Source organism: Dendrobates tinctorius, unplaced genomic scaffold (assembly GCF_039654945.1).
Source record: "Dendrobates tinctorius isolate UK_male_01 unplaced genomic scaffold, ASM3965494v1 ptg000293l, whole genome shotgun sequence".
Taxonomy (NCBI): domain Eukaryota; kingdom Metazoa; phylum Chordata; class Amphibia; order Anura; family Dendrobatidae; genus Dendrobates; species Dendrobates tinctorius.
Genome location: NW_027361960.1, coordinates 15,890,251 through 15,905,970, shown reverse-complemented (window position 1 = coordinate 15,905,970; position 15,720 = coordinate 15,890,251). Strand labels below are relative to the sequence as shown.

The following is a 15,720-nucleotide window of genomic DNA, read 5'->3' as shown; positions in this document are numbered from 1 at the left end:
TATGTAATATTATAATAGTCCAACATTAGACTCATATACGCCATCTGAATACAGAGGCCTGTTGCAGGTGCTTGCTTTAGAGACTCGAATCTTCCTAGCTTTTCTTGTCGCATCCTAATTTACAAAAGGTACTGTACATGACTAAGGTTTTTTTTTAAATCTTTCAAGAAAGATCACATCATTTTAGTTCTGGAATTACTGTTTCAGTTGACCAGTTTGTCCATGACCATGCAGAATGCTGTGGCTGCATATTCATTTCAGTCTTTGGGGGGTCAGATGACATGGGGGCAAAGGAGACAGAGAACACAATTTTAATGCCAAGCTAAATTGGTGGATCAGTGAGTCGAGGTGGTAGGGGATTGAACGTAGTAGTGGCAAGGGCAAATCTTGATGTGGAAATCAGGCAGGCAGACGGCAAGGAGTTCAGACCATTTCCTACACAAAAGCATATGTCAGCCAAATCAAAGAAGACAATGATAATGATTCTGTGGTGGAGAAAACTTGAGAATCAGTAAGGGGTGCCGAAGAGATGTCAGTAGGGGAAGAGGCTTTTACCTCAGTAATACACAACGTAAGTGATGTGTGGCTTATGGACTGTCTGGGGCAAAATCTGATGTTCTGCAGTCAGTATTGATGCAAATAACATTGCATCTGTTGATGATGTAGGAGGCTGCCCATATCTCCTGGCTGCCCACTGTCTTTTATAGTTATAATGTATGGCATATGTAAAGCGTATTTCCTGAGTAGACACAAATGTGAACAAAATTCCAAAATAGGGCTAATTTTATGAAAGGATTGTTGACAAATCATTTCTTATTTACCTTGAAAGTAGCTAGTCTTTTCGTGATCACTTTAAAAAAACTGAGAATTTTTGAACAGGTTGATAAAAAGTGTTTGTAATTGCTTAATCATGGTCTGAATAGCAAACCCGTGGCAGATCCCAAAAAAGGGATATTTTTTTTCACGCGCAGCTTCTTTCACATTAATTCTTCATATGAAAAACTTTACACCTGTTTTTTCTCCATAAATAAAGCGATAATTTTGGACAAATTGTGAAAAAGATATCACTTTTTTATATATATTATATGTAATATATGAAACTGAGTTTAACTTAACCTCCACAGGTGCAGCCACTATGCCACTGCCTCAGTTTCTGTTGATCCGTTGCAATGGTGCAGCTTTAATATTCAGATTAAAGTCAAGACTTAAAAAAAGACATGAAAAGTCTACCTGTGCATTGTATCATTATAAGGGCCATTGGTTTATACCAGAATAATATAAATTTTTATGGTGAGTTCACTTTATTAGGCTACTTTCACACTTACGTTTTTTGCGCACACAAATGCATGAAAAAAAACGCATCATGCGTTTGTGTGCGTTTTTTGCGGGTTTTGGTGCGTTTTTTAAAAAAGCACGTGCGTTTTTTTGCGCATACGTGCGCATTACAATGCGCACGTATGCGCACACATAAACTATAATGGGTGTTTTGCTGTAAAAAAACACATTGCGTGCGCATGCGTTTTGGGGGGCAAGTCGGACGCACAAAAAATGCAACAGGATGCATTTTGTGCACCCGAGCGCACACTACAAAAAAAACGCATGCGCATACAAACGCGTACGTGCGCATGTGTATGCGCACCTATGCGCACATATGTTAAAGTATAGGGAAAAAAATGCATGCTTTTTTTGCACTACAAACCAGCGCAAAAAACGCAAGTGTGAAACCAGCCTTAAGGCTGTGTTTTATTAAAGAGCTTGAAGAAGATTGGATACAGTCCTAGAAGACCATGAGTCACACATGTTTTCTCAGGGTAATTGGATGCTTTGCAGTATTGCAATTCACATCAAATTTATTCCATTCAAATCAATTTTCTGGAAACAATTTGTCCAACCTGGCAAATTTGAATTTAAAAAGATGTGTTCATCTCTTGTGTTTCTTTTGCAAAATTCTCTGATCTACCTGTATAAGCTATATAAAAGTTGGGTCGCCCTCCCAGGGCTGTGGGGTACTCGGTACCGGGCCGGTGTCAGCGGGATGTGTCACAGCAGCGGTGACCTGGTCCGTGGCCCTGGACGCTCAAGTATTAGGGGAGATTGAATGGTGGAATGTAGTTAATGGAATAATTTGTGACACCACCTGTGGTGTTCGGCAAGTGAGATATTAAGCCGACGCTGCATGCAGATCCACTGGGACTGATGGTAGGGTGCAGCAAAGATGTAAAAGCTCCCCACAGGTGAAGCTGTAGTCCCAGGGCAGTGTAGATATGGTTGGCTCGGGGATGTAGCAGTGCTGGAAGGGTAGGAAGCAGACAAAGACACAGCGGGGTGCAATTTCTGTACCTTTACTTGATAAATGCAGTCCAGGGTCCTGATTACAGATGGTACTGGAGCAGGCTAGCCTGGAAGCAGCTCAGGGATTCTCTCTCAGCAGATGAGCTGTGCAGTCTCTTCTTAGCGCTTATTTGAGTGAAGTACTCCTAGTACTGAGTTACACTGAAGTTCCTCCTAATTCTCTTCTACTAGCACTCCTTGTATGACAGACAGCTGTAGCTGCTATTCCTCTCTTGGCTCACTCCATGCTGTTGTGCCTCCGAGTCTTAGATGAGGGTAGGGCATTTACAGCCTCCTACTCCTCTGGTGTCTGTTGCAGGACCGTTAGTATCCGTAAAACCGTGGAGACCAGGCTCCAGTTCATGCGCTCTCGCTGTGAGGGAGCTCTCTTTCCTCAGCTCAACCTCCAGCTTCTCTCCACATGTCTACACACGTGGCCCTCCTCACACTAGCTGACCACTCCTTCCTCTTGGCCCTCAGAGAGCACTCCTCCCTTCAAATCTGGTTCAGAGTCCCCCCTGCTGGCCTGGAGTGGAATTGTGTTCATGTATAGGTTAACTGCGAGAGAGACCCTTCACTGCTTCCAAGCCTGGCATTACCCTCCCTGGAGGAAGGCAAAGCCACTGTGGCGGCCATACTCATGGGGGCGCCACATAGTCGATACACTAAACATACAGATTATAGTGTGTCGTTTGGTGCGTCACTGTTTCCAGACAAGTATCCTCCTGTACAAGATCGCATGGCCACAACTATCACATGCAATGGCAATTAATAGTGCTATTTACATTTTAATGTTTAAAATAAATATGAAAACATAGCATTATTAAAAAAAAGTGATAAAAAGCAATAATAAGACTATTGTAAATACAGCAACTAACAAGAGTTTTTTTTATTTTTATCTTGTTATTTTTTCTATCTTCTCTAGGCCACTTCACAACAGGTGCTTTCCATATGATTTTTCCTTTCTCATCATTGTAGAAAGAATTTGTGCTGAATATTTCTTCATTTGTTTCAGATTCACCAAACACAAACTGTGGCGGTCTGTTGACCCAAATGAGTGGGAACATAGCAAGTCCATTCTATCCAAATCGTTACCCTGATAATTCTCACTGTATTTGGGACATCCGTGTACCAGCAGGCTATTACATACAACTATTTTTCCTTCATTTTGAGTAAGTTGTTTAGTATTTAAATCCATTAGTGATTTTACAAATTACTTTGTCAAAGAATAATGTTTTAGATACTTGTTATTGTGAGCCAGATGCTAAGACAAACACAATAATCTGTCATTGGTATGGGAGCTACAATCTTAATCTTTAGAGAAGATTCCCATCTCTATTTTACAAACTGATTGGAGAGTATTCATTCTCACCAACATATTCCTTTATACTCAACAAAAATTTTACTTAAAACATTTCAGTCTTGAGGGCTAGTAAATAATACAAAACTTTACTTAGTATATTTAAAATTAAAGAAATTAAAAAAAAGACTTGTAAAAAGCTTAATGCAGAATACATTTCACTTATTTCCTACAAATCTGTCTGTGTTCTATTTAAAAAGAGATCCCACTTTTTTCTTTTACCATTAATGGAGCTGTGGAGGGCTTGTTTTTTTCATGGCAAGTTTATAACAGTCATACCAAATATATTTTTTTTATATTTATTTCATCGTTAACTTTCAAAAATGTGAATGATTTGAAATATTTTTATATATTTATTCACATATTTTATAGTTTTTTCTTCATTTGTTATGGGATTGAACCTGCAATTGATACAACAGTATTGCTTTATATAGTGATCACAGTCTTGTATGATGCCCAGTTACAGAAGATATCACATTGGGCCTTCAGCCAACACCCATCAGTCACTGTGCCGGCTGGATTGTAGCTCTTCTTTCCAGTGTGGGGCAGGCTCTGCTTCTGAGCCCGCTCGAAAGCCCCTGACATGCTCCATGACGTATAGGTACTTTATGGAATGTGAAGAAATTAGATAGAATCAAAACGCCTGAAAAATAAACTTTAACATGATACATGCATCAAATTTCATATGCAGTAACTATAATGATAAAAATGATCATAAAAAATCATATAATTATGAATTCAGCAGAGAAGGGAAAAAACATTAACAAAAGAGATACAATTATAGTGGCTGCAAATGGACAAAGAAAACTGTGGCTGAGGTTGCACAAATCGATCTGCTCTTCTCTATTAGTTACCCTATTCCCTCACACCTCCTTCAGTATATTCCGCAGATGTCCCTGCTCACCTTAATACAATATTTAATCTTTTCTTCTTATAGTTTTCCTTTCTATTTCTACTCTTTTTTTGTTTCCTTCCTCTTTTCTTTCAATACAGCCTGACAAAAGATCAGCAGATTTGGCTTTCCTGACTACCTCAATGCTGATGACACCCAATTATTTTTATTGTTTCCTGGTATCAGCCGCACACTACTATAAAATACAAGGGATTGTCTGTCCTCTGTTGTCTTTAATATGATTTCCTTGCTCTCTTTGAAACAGAATCTTTAAAAAACTGAACTTCTACTGGCAGAACGTTCTGTATCTCCCTATATAGAATCTCTCACTCATGTCACCTGCACCTTAAACTTATTTCTAGAATCCGATCTTTTCTTACCTTTGAAACTTGAAAAATTCTGACTGTTGCTCTGAATTATTCTTACCTTTACAACTGGAATTCACTACTAACTGGTTTATATGATTGGATCAATTCGTGGTGGATCGAGTTCAAGTAAAAGTTTCTGAACATTTTGAAATCAATTTTCGGTTTGCAAAAAAAAAAACTTGCCAGGCACCATTTCCTACACTGTTGAAGTATCAGAGAGCAGGCTATGAATAATTCATCCATGGAGCCATTTATCTCTAAAGTTTCTTTTTAATCCCTTCATACACCCTAAGGTCACTGTACATCACAGTCAAGGTGCATATGTATTGATCATGCTGCAGATGCCAGCTGTAATACAAAGCCAGCATCTGCCTGTAACAGCAGCGATTGGTGCTAGCTTCAATTGTTGCTGTTTAACTATTCAACTGCTGAAGTCAAGCACAGGCATTGGCATTTAAATACTGCAGTCATCAGTGCACATGCTCACTGGCTTCCATTGGTTCCCCATGATGGTTTCCATGGCAGCAGGGGTATTGCTGCAGGCCCTTGATCACCACCATCTTGGTACTCCTTTGAAGCTCATCCATAAACAGTAATTTACACTTTATTCTGCAATACTTTTGTATTGCAGTACATAGTATAAGCAATGATTGATCAAAGGTTCAAATTCCCTAGGTGGGCTAAAATGTAAACTAAAAGTATTTTTTTAAAAATACAAAAATATTGCCAGCTTTAAAATTATAAATAATAATAATAATAAGCATAAATGCACATTAAATATGGGTGTAGGTCCCAGCTTCATATCATTTGCGCACATGCTCCAGAACCCCTGAGAGTCAGAGTGACGAGCAGGAAGACAGTCACGTGCATAGCGGTTGGACTCACAAACTGTCTTGTATTCACTGACTCTCAGTGGCTCCAGGGCATGCGCACATAGGATATGTACACTCAAATTCAGTGCGCATGCCCAGAAACCTTTCCATTGCACAAGCATGGGAGTTTGTGATGACACAGTGAAGGGAAGGAATTATAATGTGATGGATGGGGAGAATTTGAAAAAGGCATTGCCTGAAAAGCTAGAAATCCTCACCCCTATGACTGAAACAGAAGGTATGTGAGGCAATTATCAAAGTATAAAAAGTGAATTTTGTGGCAAATACTGGGACATTTTTCTTGAGATAAACATTTTAGTGATGCAATGTGCATCAATAACAAGACATTGGGGGCAGTTTGATAGCAAAAAGGACATGACAGTTTTCCTTTAAATCAAATTCTAAAATTATTTCAAACATACATTAAATGTTTTTTAAAAAAATCAAAATGCCAAATCTATTGTTTTTCAATCTCAGCAGTTAGTTCTCCCAAAATCTAAAATAAAAAGTGACCAATATGTTGCATGTACTCAAAAATGGTATAAATAAAAATGTCAGCTTAGCACATAGAACATAATCCCTAAGGGTCCCGTTACACATAGCGACGCTCCCGCGATCCCGACAATGATACGACCTGGTAAGGATCGCTGGTACGTCACTACATGGTCGCTAGTAAGCTGTCAAACAGGCAGATGTACTCAACGACGCAGCAACGATACAGCGATCCGTATAAAGACCTCGGCGGTTGCTGGGACCTTGTCACACAGCAGCTATTCTGAATACTCAGACCTCGATAGGCATGCTTCAGCGTTGCCTTTTCCACGCCCCTCTGCTCCGATTGGTGGCCACTACTGCACTATCACTACGCGGTTTGCTTCAGCGTCCCTGTCTGAGTTGTTAGTGCGCTATTTATTCATGGATCCACAGTCACTGACACGGGGACACGCGATTATTATAACTGTACATGTTAAATGTTATGATTGCATATAATTGATAGCTGACCTATAAAAGGAAACGCTACAAAGATCCTAATTTGAGACCACCAATCGGTGCTGAGGGGGCGTTGAAAAGACAAAGCAAAATCACGCCTGCGTCCCTGAGTTCTGAGTCACCAACGAGGTCGCTCATCAATGTTATAATAAAGTAACTTGGCACTCAACTGAATGATCCTTTATAAATGAAGTTTTTATTTGTATGCAGTCCGGGAAATTCCAAGGCTGCATACAAATAAAAACTTCATTTATAAAAGATCATTCAGTTGAGTGCCAAGTTACTTTATTATTCACTTGGGTCTGGGTAACCTACTTGTGCACCTTGTGGTAGTGCCACGCTATACTTGTCACAGCTCATCATTGTTATGGCATCAATCACAGCGATGCATGCTTGCCAGCGGGACACCAACAATCAAAAAACGGCCTATGACATTCATGCACGATCAGCGATATTGCAGCGGGGGACCGGTGGCCGCTATGTGTCACACGTAGCGAGATCGCTGGCGAGGTCGCTGTTGCGTCACAAAACCTGTGACGTTTCAGCGATCTCGCTAACGATCTCGCTATGTGTGAAGTACACTTAACACAAGTCTGTGCACGGAAACAAAAACATTTCGGGTCTTGGAAAATGGCAACACAAACAACATTTTTTTTTAGTTTCAAATGCCATAATTTTATTTTACCATTGAAATTTATGAAAGAATTATATAATTTTCATTATAATTACCTGCAGAATCATGTTGCCAGGTTATTTTTTACTGCACAATGAATGCTGTAAAACAAAGCTTGAAATACAAATGAGGTTTTGCAGTTTTTCACAATTTCATCCCACTTTTTTTTTTGCAGTTTTTCAGTAATATGGTAAAATTGATGCCCACAATTAACAAGCCCTTTTACAGCTAAATCGATGGAAACATAAAAAAGTTATAACTCTTGGATCAAGTAGAGGAAAAAATTCAATAACAAAAAAATAGTTTGGTTCCAAAGGGGTTAATGTGATTTTATTGTGTTTTTTAGTTTCGTTCTAATTGCAGTTACCTTTTCTTTTATTTAAACAGCTTAGAAACTCATCCACAATGTGCCTTCGACTGGGTGACTATTTATGATGGGATTCCTCAGTATTCGCCTGCAATAGCAAGGCTTTGTAATGGCAACAGCACGAACACCACTTTTCACTCATCCTCTAATATTATGGGCATTGAATTCAGAACTGACTCTAGTGTACAAAGGAATGGCTTTTTCGCAGTCTTTTCATCAGTATATGGTCAGTATTAAATCTAAAGAATATTAATGAAGATCCACAGACATGAAAATGTTCTCAGCATTATGTAGAGATCGAGCTCTGACATAAATGTTTGTCAAGACTCTATGAAAACAAACCTTTGCTGTATACCACTTTGTCATTATGGAAGATATATTTTTATATTGATCCTTTATCTGCTCATAATGGAATTAGGGCTAGAACAAATATTTATGAAAGTGTCAGTTCACTAGAAATCTATAACTTATGAATATAAGGTGTCAGATTCATTATTTCACTAAAGTGCTGCAGAATATGTCGGCGCTATAGAAATAAAATTTATTATTATTATTATTATTTGTAATCCTCTAAAAAATCATGTTATGTTCTATAAAGTATTAATCTACAGATGAGAACTTGTTTTAAAATCTTTCCGCCATGATTGCTTTCTTAGGCCAGGTTCACATAGCGTTAATGCAGTCCGTTCAACGCATAGCATTGACGGACTGCGTTAAAGCTACTCCCTAACGCGATCGCGCTAGCACAGCTTCTCCACCTGCGCTAGCAGTGACGGACCCATGAACTCTGCAAACTGCGTCCAAGGGTCGGTCACAGAATGACGGCAGATCTCTAACACATGCCGCTTATGACATGCGATAGCGATGCGATCGGTAATGGCAGCGTATGGCAGCGTTAACGGATGTGTTACATCGTGTTAATGCCGCGGTGTAACGCAATCCGTTAAACGGACTGCCTATACGCTATGTGAACCCAGCCTAAATGAGCCAACAAAGCACAGTGCATTGACTAGAAGACAGAGTATTTAACGTGCTGTGGGTTTTATTATCCATAGCTTGTTTCCTGATTGTTTGTATGAGCATATGAAACCTTAACATTAACTCTGTTATTTATCTTTAATCAATTTCATTATTAACTCTGTATCACCGTAAGGTAGGCAGGTATGTAAAAACATACTACAAAGCTGCAATATTTAGACATTTTCCCACACAAGTTTTTTTCTCTTAAACCTCGTGCTAAAGATACATAGAACCTGCAGAAGGTCAAACCAGGCATACATGAGCAAAAAAGTCACAGATGCAAAACTTAGACTGTGAAATGCGGACTAACAGATGTCACCTAATCCCCAACTTTAGATCCAGTAAGAAGTAAGGAAATCAGAAGGTGAATAAATCATTAATTGCTTCCAAGAAACTTAGCTTAGTTCACCATTTGTAGTGCTTTGCACTTCTATCTTTTTGTCCTCCAAAGAGCCTTCCCTTTGTAATAGTTCTAGTCCTGCTGGATTCACGTAAGTGAACTATCAGGTACCACAACATTCGGACAGGTTCTGTTTTAGGCGTTAGTGTCTATGCTAATATTGAAGTAATTTTCTCCATACATACCTGCAAGACAGTAGAAGACCTTCAGGAGGGATTCCTAATTCAGATTTAATTTGCTGTAGCTCAGATTTATTGTGTGTTAAAGCCAGCGCTCACTATAATCCTCCTGTTGGCTAGAAGGTAAGGGAAATATAAAGAAAAACATAGCGTGAATAAATATTTTGACTTTGAATTGTAGTGATAATTTAAATATTTTACATTTTAAATTTTCTTTTTTTTTCTTTTTACAGATCATGCTACCTCTCCTCCAGGTAACACCCCAGTATAAAGTCTTGATTTTTAGACAAGAACACTATGAAGTTATACTTCTAAAGGCTATACTTTTTAATAGATATTCATAGAGTAACTGAACTTTCGACTTGATTTTTCATATTTATCAGGCACTTGACTTCCCTAGAAATCAATGTGGATCTTAAAACCCACTCCGATTGAGCAATAGGCTCCCGAAATGTGCAGGACCAGACCAGATTATGGATTCAATAGGAAGCAAATGCTTCACACTTCTCCTGGTATATTGCACATAGGTTGTGGTCTCAGCACTCAGACCGACGCAGATATGTGGGCAATCAAAACGCTATGATAACCATGAAAAATTAGATATAAAATGTACCGTATGTTATTCTTTAAATTGTAAATTATTGTTTCAATAATGCATTATTTTATAAAGTGTCTTTGTAAATAATATGAAGTTAAAAGGGTTATTAAAATTGACCAGCGATTTCTCATTTTATAACAAAATTTGCAAAACCATTTTTTTTAGGGACCACCTCACATTTGAAGTGACTTTGAGGGGTCTTTATGACAGAAAATACCCAAAAGTGACACCATTCTAAAAACTGTACCCCTCAAGGTACTCAAAACCACATTCAAAAAGTTTAGTAACCCTTTTTATTAATCTTTTTTAGCTCCAAATTTTGCATGCCGATATCCCATATGTGGGGGAATACTACTGTTTGGGTACATGGCAGGGCTTGAAAGGGAAGGAGAGCCATTTGACTCTTTGAATGTAAAATATGCTGGAATTATTAGCGAGTGCCATGTGGCGTTTGGAGAGCCCCTGATGTTCCTAAACAGTGGAAACCCCCCACAAGTCTCAACATTTTCTAAACTAGACCCGTTAGGGAACTTATCTAGACTGTGTATTTATAACCAGCCGTGGAAGTAAAAAAATCATGTTTTTCACACAAAAATCTTTTTTAGCTCCAAATTTTACATTTCCACAAGGGTAACAGGAAAAAATGGACCCCAAAATTTGTTTTGCAATTTCGTCTGAGTTCAACAATACCCCATATTTGGTCAAAAACTAATTTTGAGGCACAGTGCAAATCTCAGAAGGGAAGTAGTGCCATATTACAGTGCAGATTTTGCTGCACTTGTTTGAGGGTGTTACATTGGCAGAGCTCCTGGGGTGCCAGGACAGCAGAACTCTCCATAAGTTACCCCATTTTACAAACTAAAACTTACAATGAATTCATCTACGGGTGCAGTGATTATATTGACACCACAGGTGTATCACAGACTTTTGTACCATTTGGCAGTGAAGAAAAAATAATTTACATTTTTACCACCAAGATTGTGAGTGAGCTGCAAGTTTTACATTTTCATACTGGGAAATAGGTAAAAACGGCACCAAAATTTGGCCCACAATTTCTTCTGAATGTTGAATTACCTCATATGTGGCTGTACAGTACTGCTTACCCATACAGCGAGACTCGGGAGGGACAGAGTGCTATTTGCCTCCTGGAGCACAGATTTAAACTAAAATAGTTTGCAGATTCCATATAAAGAAACCCTAAGTTCTAGAAAAGCAGAATCACCCCTCAAGTGACCTCATTTTGGGAATTGTAACCCTTTGGAAATTTATATACAGATGTAGTGATGATTTTGACTCCATGGGTGTTTTCCAGAAACAAGCAGTAGTGGATGTTGCTGAGTAAAAATTGCAAACTGCCATTGAAGTGACCAGTACGCTGTAGTGACCAGTACGTTACGCACAGCCCATGCTACTGGAGACACGCAGCTGTAAATAACACAGGCTCTCATCACTACAGAAATGCCAAACATGTGGGCACTAAATGTGGTTTAGGCACACTGTGGGGCTCAGAAGGGAGGTGGGCATTTGAATTTGGGAGCGGAGAATTTGCTGAATTTCTTTTGGGAAGCGAGAAGCCATTTAGCTTTTCTAGAGCCTTTGTGCTACCGGTAATGTGGAAGACCACTATAATTCACTTAACAGATGACGGACCTGAGTGAAGGCTTGCTTTTTTGTGGATTGAGTTGAAGGTTTTATTGGGAACATTTTACATAACATTTGGGATCACATGTATCCGGCGCTCTACGCTGACCACTTACTTTATGGTTTCCATCTAAATCTCTGAGTGACGTAACAGATGAAACCCTTAAGGGATTCATTCACTGTAAAGAGGCAACAGAGTTACTCTGGACTCTGACTGGCCTCTCTTCAGCGGTGTCCTTTTCAGAAGTGCACAAAACTGTGGCCGACGCCTCTTTTATGCAATCCTAAAATGATAGACACCGCCGGATCAAAGATCTTACGGCGTGCCTCCATCTGCCTCATTATAGGGAATCTTCTGCCAGAGATTCTATCTGAATCATGTATTTCAGAGATTTACACGGAAACCCCAGTGTAAGCTCTCAATGCAGAGCGCAGGATAAGTGGGAGCCGAACTTTACTGTAATCTTTGGGAGGAAGAATGAAAAAATCAACAGCATGTGAAGAATTGGTTTTATTTAATTTTTTTAAACCGTTCTTCATGCGGTATAAGTGATTAGGCAACTTTATTCTTTGGGTCGGTGCGATTTCAGCGATATCAGATTTATATTGGGTTTTTATGTTTGTCTGCTATCACACACTAAAAGATGCTTTTTATTGTGAAAACTAGTTTTTGCATCATAATATTTAGACAACTATAATTTTTACATATTTTGGCTAACAGAGTCATGTGAGGGCTTTTTTTTGAGGGACGAGTTGATGTTTTTATTGGTACTATTTTTTGGCACATGATATTTATTGATCGATTTTGTTGGCATATGTTTGGTACAACAACTCCTTTCCTGTCTGAGTGTTTAGTTGCTAGATTTGTATGCTGTTTATAAAGTTAGAACAAAAAAAAACTCCCAGAGGCTCACACAGGGAGAGCATGTGATTGTATTTCCTGTTTTCCTGTGTCTGTGTATGAGAGAAGCAGCCTGTTGTAGATGCTGTACATATAGAGACACACAAATAATTTATTCCTGATCTATTAAGCATATTGTTCCTGATTGTTCCTGAAAAAAGAAGCTCTGTTGTCACATGCTTGGAGAGTGTCTTGAATAATCCGCTGCAAACAGGTTATGAGCCCAGAATGATGCAGAACCCCAGAGTAACACAGCAACAGAAGCCCAGAAGCAAAAGCAGCACAGAGCAACAGAGAAGATGTCCACTAGCAGCATTCCTGTCAGGTTCTCAGTGCCAAGCCTCCCTAACAAGAACTACCAGTCCTGGAAATTCAAGGTGAAGAGAAAGTGCATGGAAATATAATCAGTAACAAATGCCTCAGCCATTGCCAGATGATTGGCTAGAGAAAGATCAGAAAGCAAAAAGAACGATCTCCCTCAGTGTAGATGATAATCAGATTGTGCATATATGCAAGTGTGCAACTGCAAAGGAGATGTGGGATGAGATACAGAAAGTGCATGAAAGATCAAATCTCAGCAATAAGCTTTATATCATGAGAAAGCTGTATCAGTTTTAGCTAAGTGATGGACAGAATATGCAGTACTATTTAAGAAAGACCCTAGAGGTTGTGGAGCGCCTCAGGATATTGGAGAATAAATTAAATATTTTTAAATTAAAGATTTTCATGTTACTGCACTTCTATTAAGTGGTCTTCCAGAGAGTTATGACACACTCGTGACTGCACTAGATGCATGGCCAGATGATTAGCTGACATTTAAGTAAGTTAAAGGCAAACTTGTGGATGAATTCAAGAGAATAATGCTGCATGTCAGCAGCAGTAATGAATCCAGAGCAGAAACAGCATTAAATACACAGGATTTTCCTAAATATAAGAGCAATCTAAAAGAAACTCATGAATTTTTTGTCTGTAAAAAGCCCGGCCACCTTCAAACAGACTGCAGAATTTGGAAAGCAAGAATGAGTCAGCTTAAAAAGTAGAACAGTCATCAAAGGGTTAAAATAGCTGTAAAGGAAGATGATTCTGAATGTGTTGAAGCTGCATTTAATGCCAGAACAGACCCATCTGCAAAGCATATATGGTGTATAGATTCTGGTGCAAGCAGTCATATGACAAATAACAAGGATTTCTTCACTGATCTTAATGAAAGCCAGTCAGAAAAGGTCATCTTAGCTAATTGTCACTATATGACTTCAGAAGGAGCAGGAGACGGCTACCTCCACAGTCCAGTTTCCTCAGCACAAAGCAGAAAGATCCCAATAAAGGATGTTCTCTATGTTCCCATTCTTTAAAGCAATCTTCTGTTAGTAAAGAAGCTCATGAAAAAGGGGAATGTAGTTACTTTTAAAGATAACAGCTGCATCATCTCAAAGAAGGGTCACACTCTGCAGAAGGAAAAATCCAAGATTAACTTTATCAGCTAAAATGCAAAGAAAGCATGTACAGTGCTAGACAAGATCTACATAAGAACTGTATCCATGTATGGCACAGACGTCTTGGGCACAGAGACCCAGAAGCTAGCTGAACTTGCAAATGGTATTGAAATCAACAAGTGTAGCCAAATAATGAAGTGCACTAGCTGTATTAAAGGGAAAATGTCCAGAAAATCATTTCCTAAAATAAGCACCACTAGATCTGCACAGCCTCTGGATCTGATACATACAGATGTATGTGGTCCAATGAGTGTTCAAACTCCCAACAAGAAGATATATTTTCTCACATTTATTGATGACTACTCCAGATATTCAGTCACCTACCTGCTTCACAGTAAGGATGAAGTTCCACAGAAACATGAAGAATATCTTGCTGTAGCGTTTAACAAATTTGGAAGAATGCCAAAAGCCCTGCGTGCAGATAATGGAGCCAAATATACAAGTAGTAAGGTGCTAACCATTTTGAAAAAGGATGGATTCGTGTTCCAGACTACCATTCCATACAACCCAGAACAAAATGGCATTGCAGAGAGAAAGAACCGTACTCTCTGTGAAAGTGGAAGAAGTATGTTGTTTGATGCGAATCTACCTACAACGTATTAGGGAGAAGCCATCATAACAGCTTGCTATCTTCAAAACATAGCGCCAGGTAAAGCCACAAATAACACTTCATATGAGCTATGGAACTGTGAGAAGCTTAACCTGAAGCATCTCAGGTTGTTTGAAAGCAAAAAGTTTGTGTTTGTTCCCGAAGAAAAACATTCCAAGTGGGAATCATATGAAAAGCCAGGAGTCCTGGTGGGCTATAACAAAACTCAAAAGGGATGCACAATTCTGCACCCAGAGACCAGCACAGTAACAATCAGCAGAGATGTAGTGATTGATGAAAACTCTGTATCGCTCAATTTCCATGAAGTTACACCAGTTATTCAACCTAAGAAGCAAGAACAAGAATCTCAATCACCAAACCCAGAAACCGAAAAGGAAAACGCTGAAGTGTGGATAAGATCTAAAGCCACCAATGAAGACATAGAAGAACCAAGTCAACCTCCAGTCAAGTGATCAGAAAGGCAAAACAAAGGTATCAAAGCTACATGCCTTTCTTATATTTTTAGAACACTTCCTAAACCAATTTGAAATGTCAGAAGCCAAAGGTACGTCAACACCAATGGATCTGTCCTACTTAAAGTAGGAAGAAGAAGAAGATCTGCTACAAAGCAATGAGAGTGTAATGATGTATCGGTGGTTTCTATGAAGACAGTGGCTAGATGATAGAGTCACAGACACAGGTATACGTGAAAGTAGTTTGTATTAAACAAGCAGCACAGAACAGCACAGGTGCTGGCGGAGCCAGATAATGACAGCAGTGGTAACAGCAGCAGAACTCAGTCCAGTAGATAGCAAGTTGTACACCGGCACTGTGTAGATGTAAGCAGACACAGTCTGAAGAATGCAGGCAAGGACAGTCACTTAGCCCTCTCCCTTGCGGGAGGGGAATCTTCGGGCACAGTGCAGTGGCAGAGAAAGTCACTAGGTAATTGATACTGGATGTGCAAAGGTAGCAGGGATAGTCTCTCAGGTGGAACGCACACAGCAGTCAAGATCTTCAGCGCATACCGTGAGTGCTGTAGTAGC

The 15,720-nt window shown here is 39.2% G+C and overlaps 1 protein-coding gene across 14 annotated transcripts in view; it reads left to right on the top strand.

The window, feature by feature from the left end:
* Positions 1 to 15,720, top strand: part of LOC141072913 (scavenger receptor cysteine-rich domain-containing protein DMBT1-like) — a 490,185-nt gene that overhangs the window by 379,985 nt on the left and 94,480 nt on the right. For 13 of the 14 annotated variants that reach the window (XM_073560164.1, XM_073560162.1, XM_073560161.1 and 10 more), the window contains 4 exons: positions 3,257 to 3,271; positions 3,347 to 3,503; positions 7,874 to 8,079; positions 9,686 to 9,706. In XM_073560164.1, coding sequence (XP_073416265.1) covers positions 3,257 to 3,271; positions 3,347 to 3,503; positions 7,874 to 8,079; positions 9,686 to 9,706 — 399 coding nt within the window. The remainder of the gene's footprint in view (positions 1 to 3,256; positions 3,272 to 3,346; positions 3,504 to 7,873; positions 8,080 to 9,685; positions 9,707 to 15,720) is intronic. The other variant, XM_073560155.1, reaches the window with a different exon arrangement.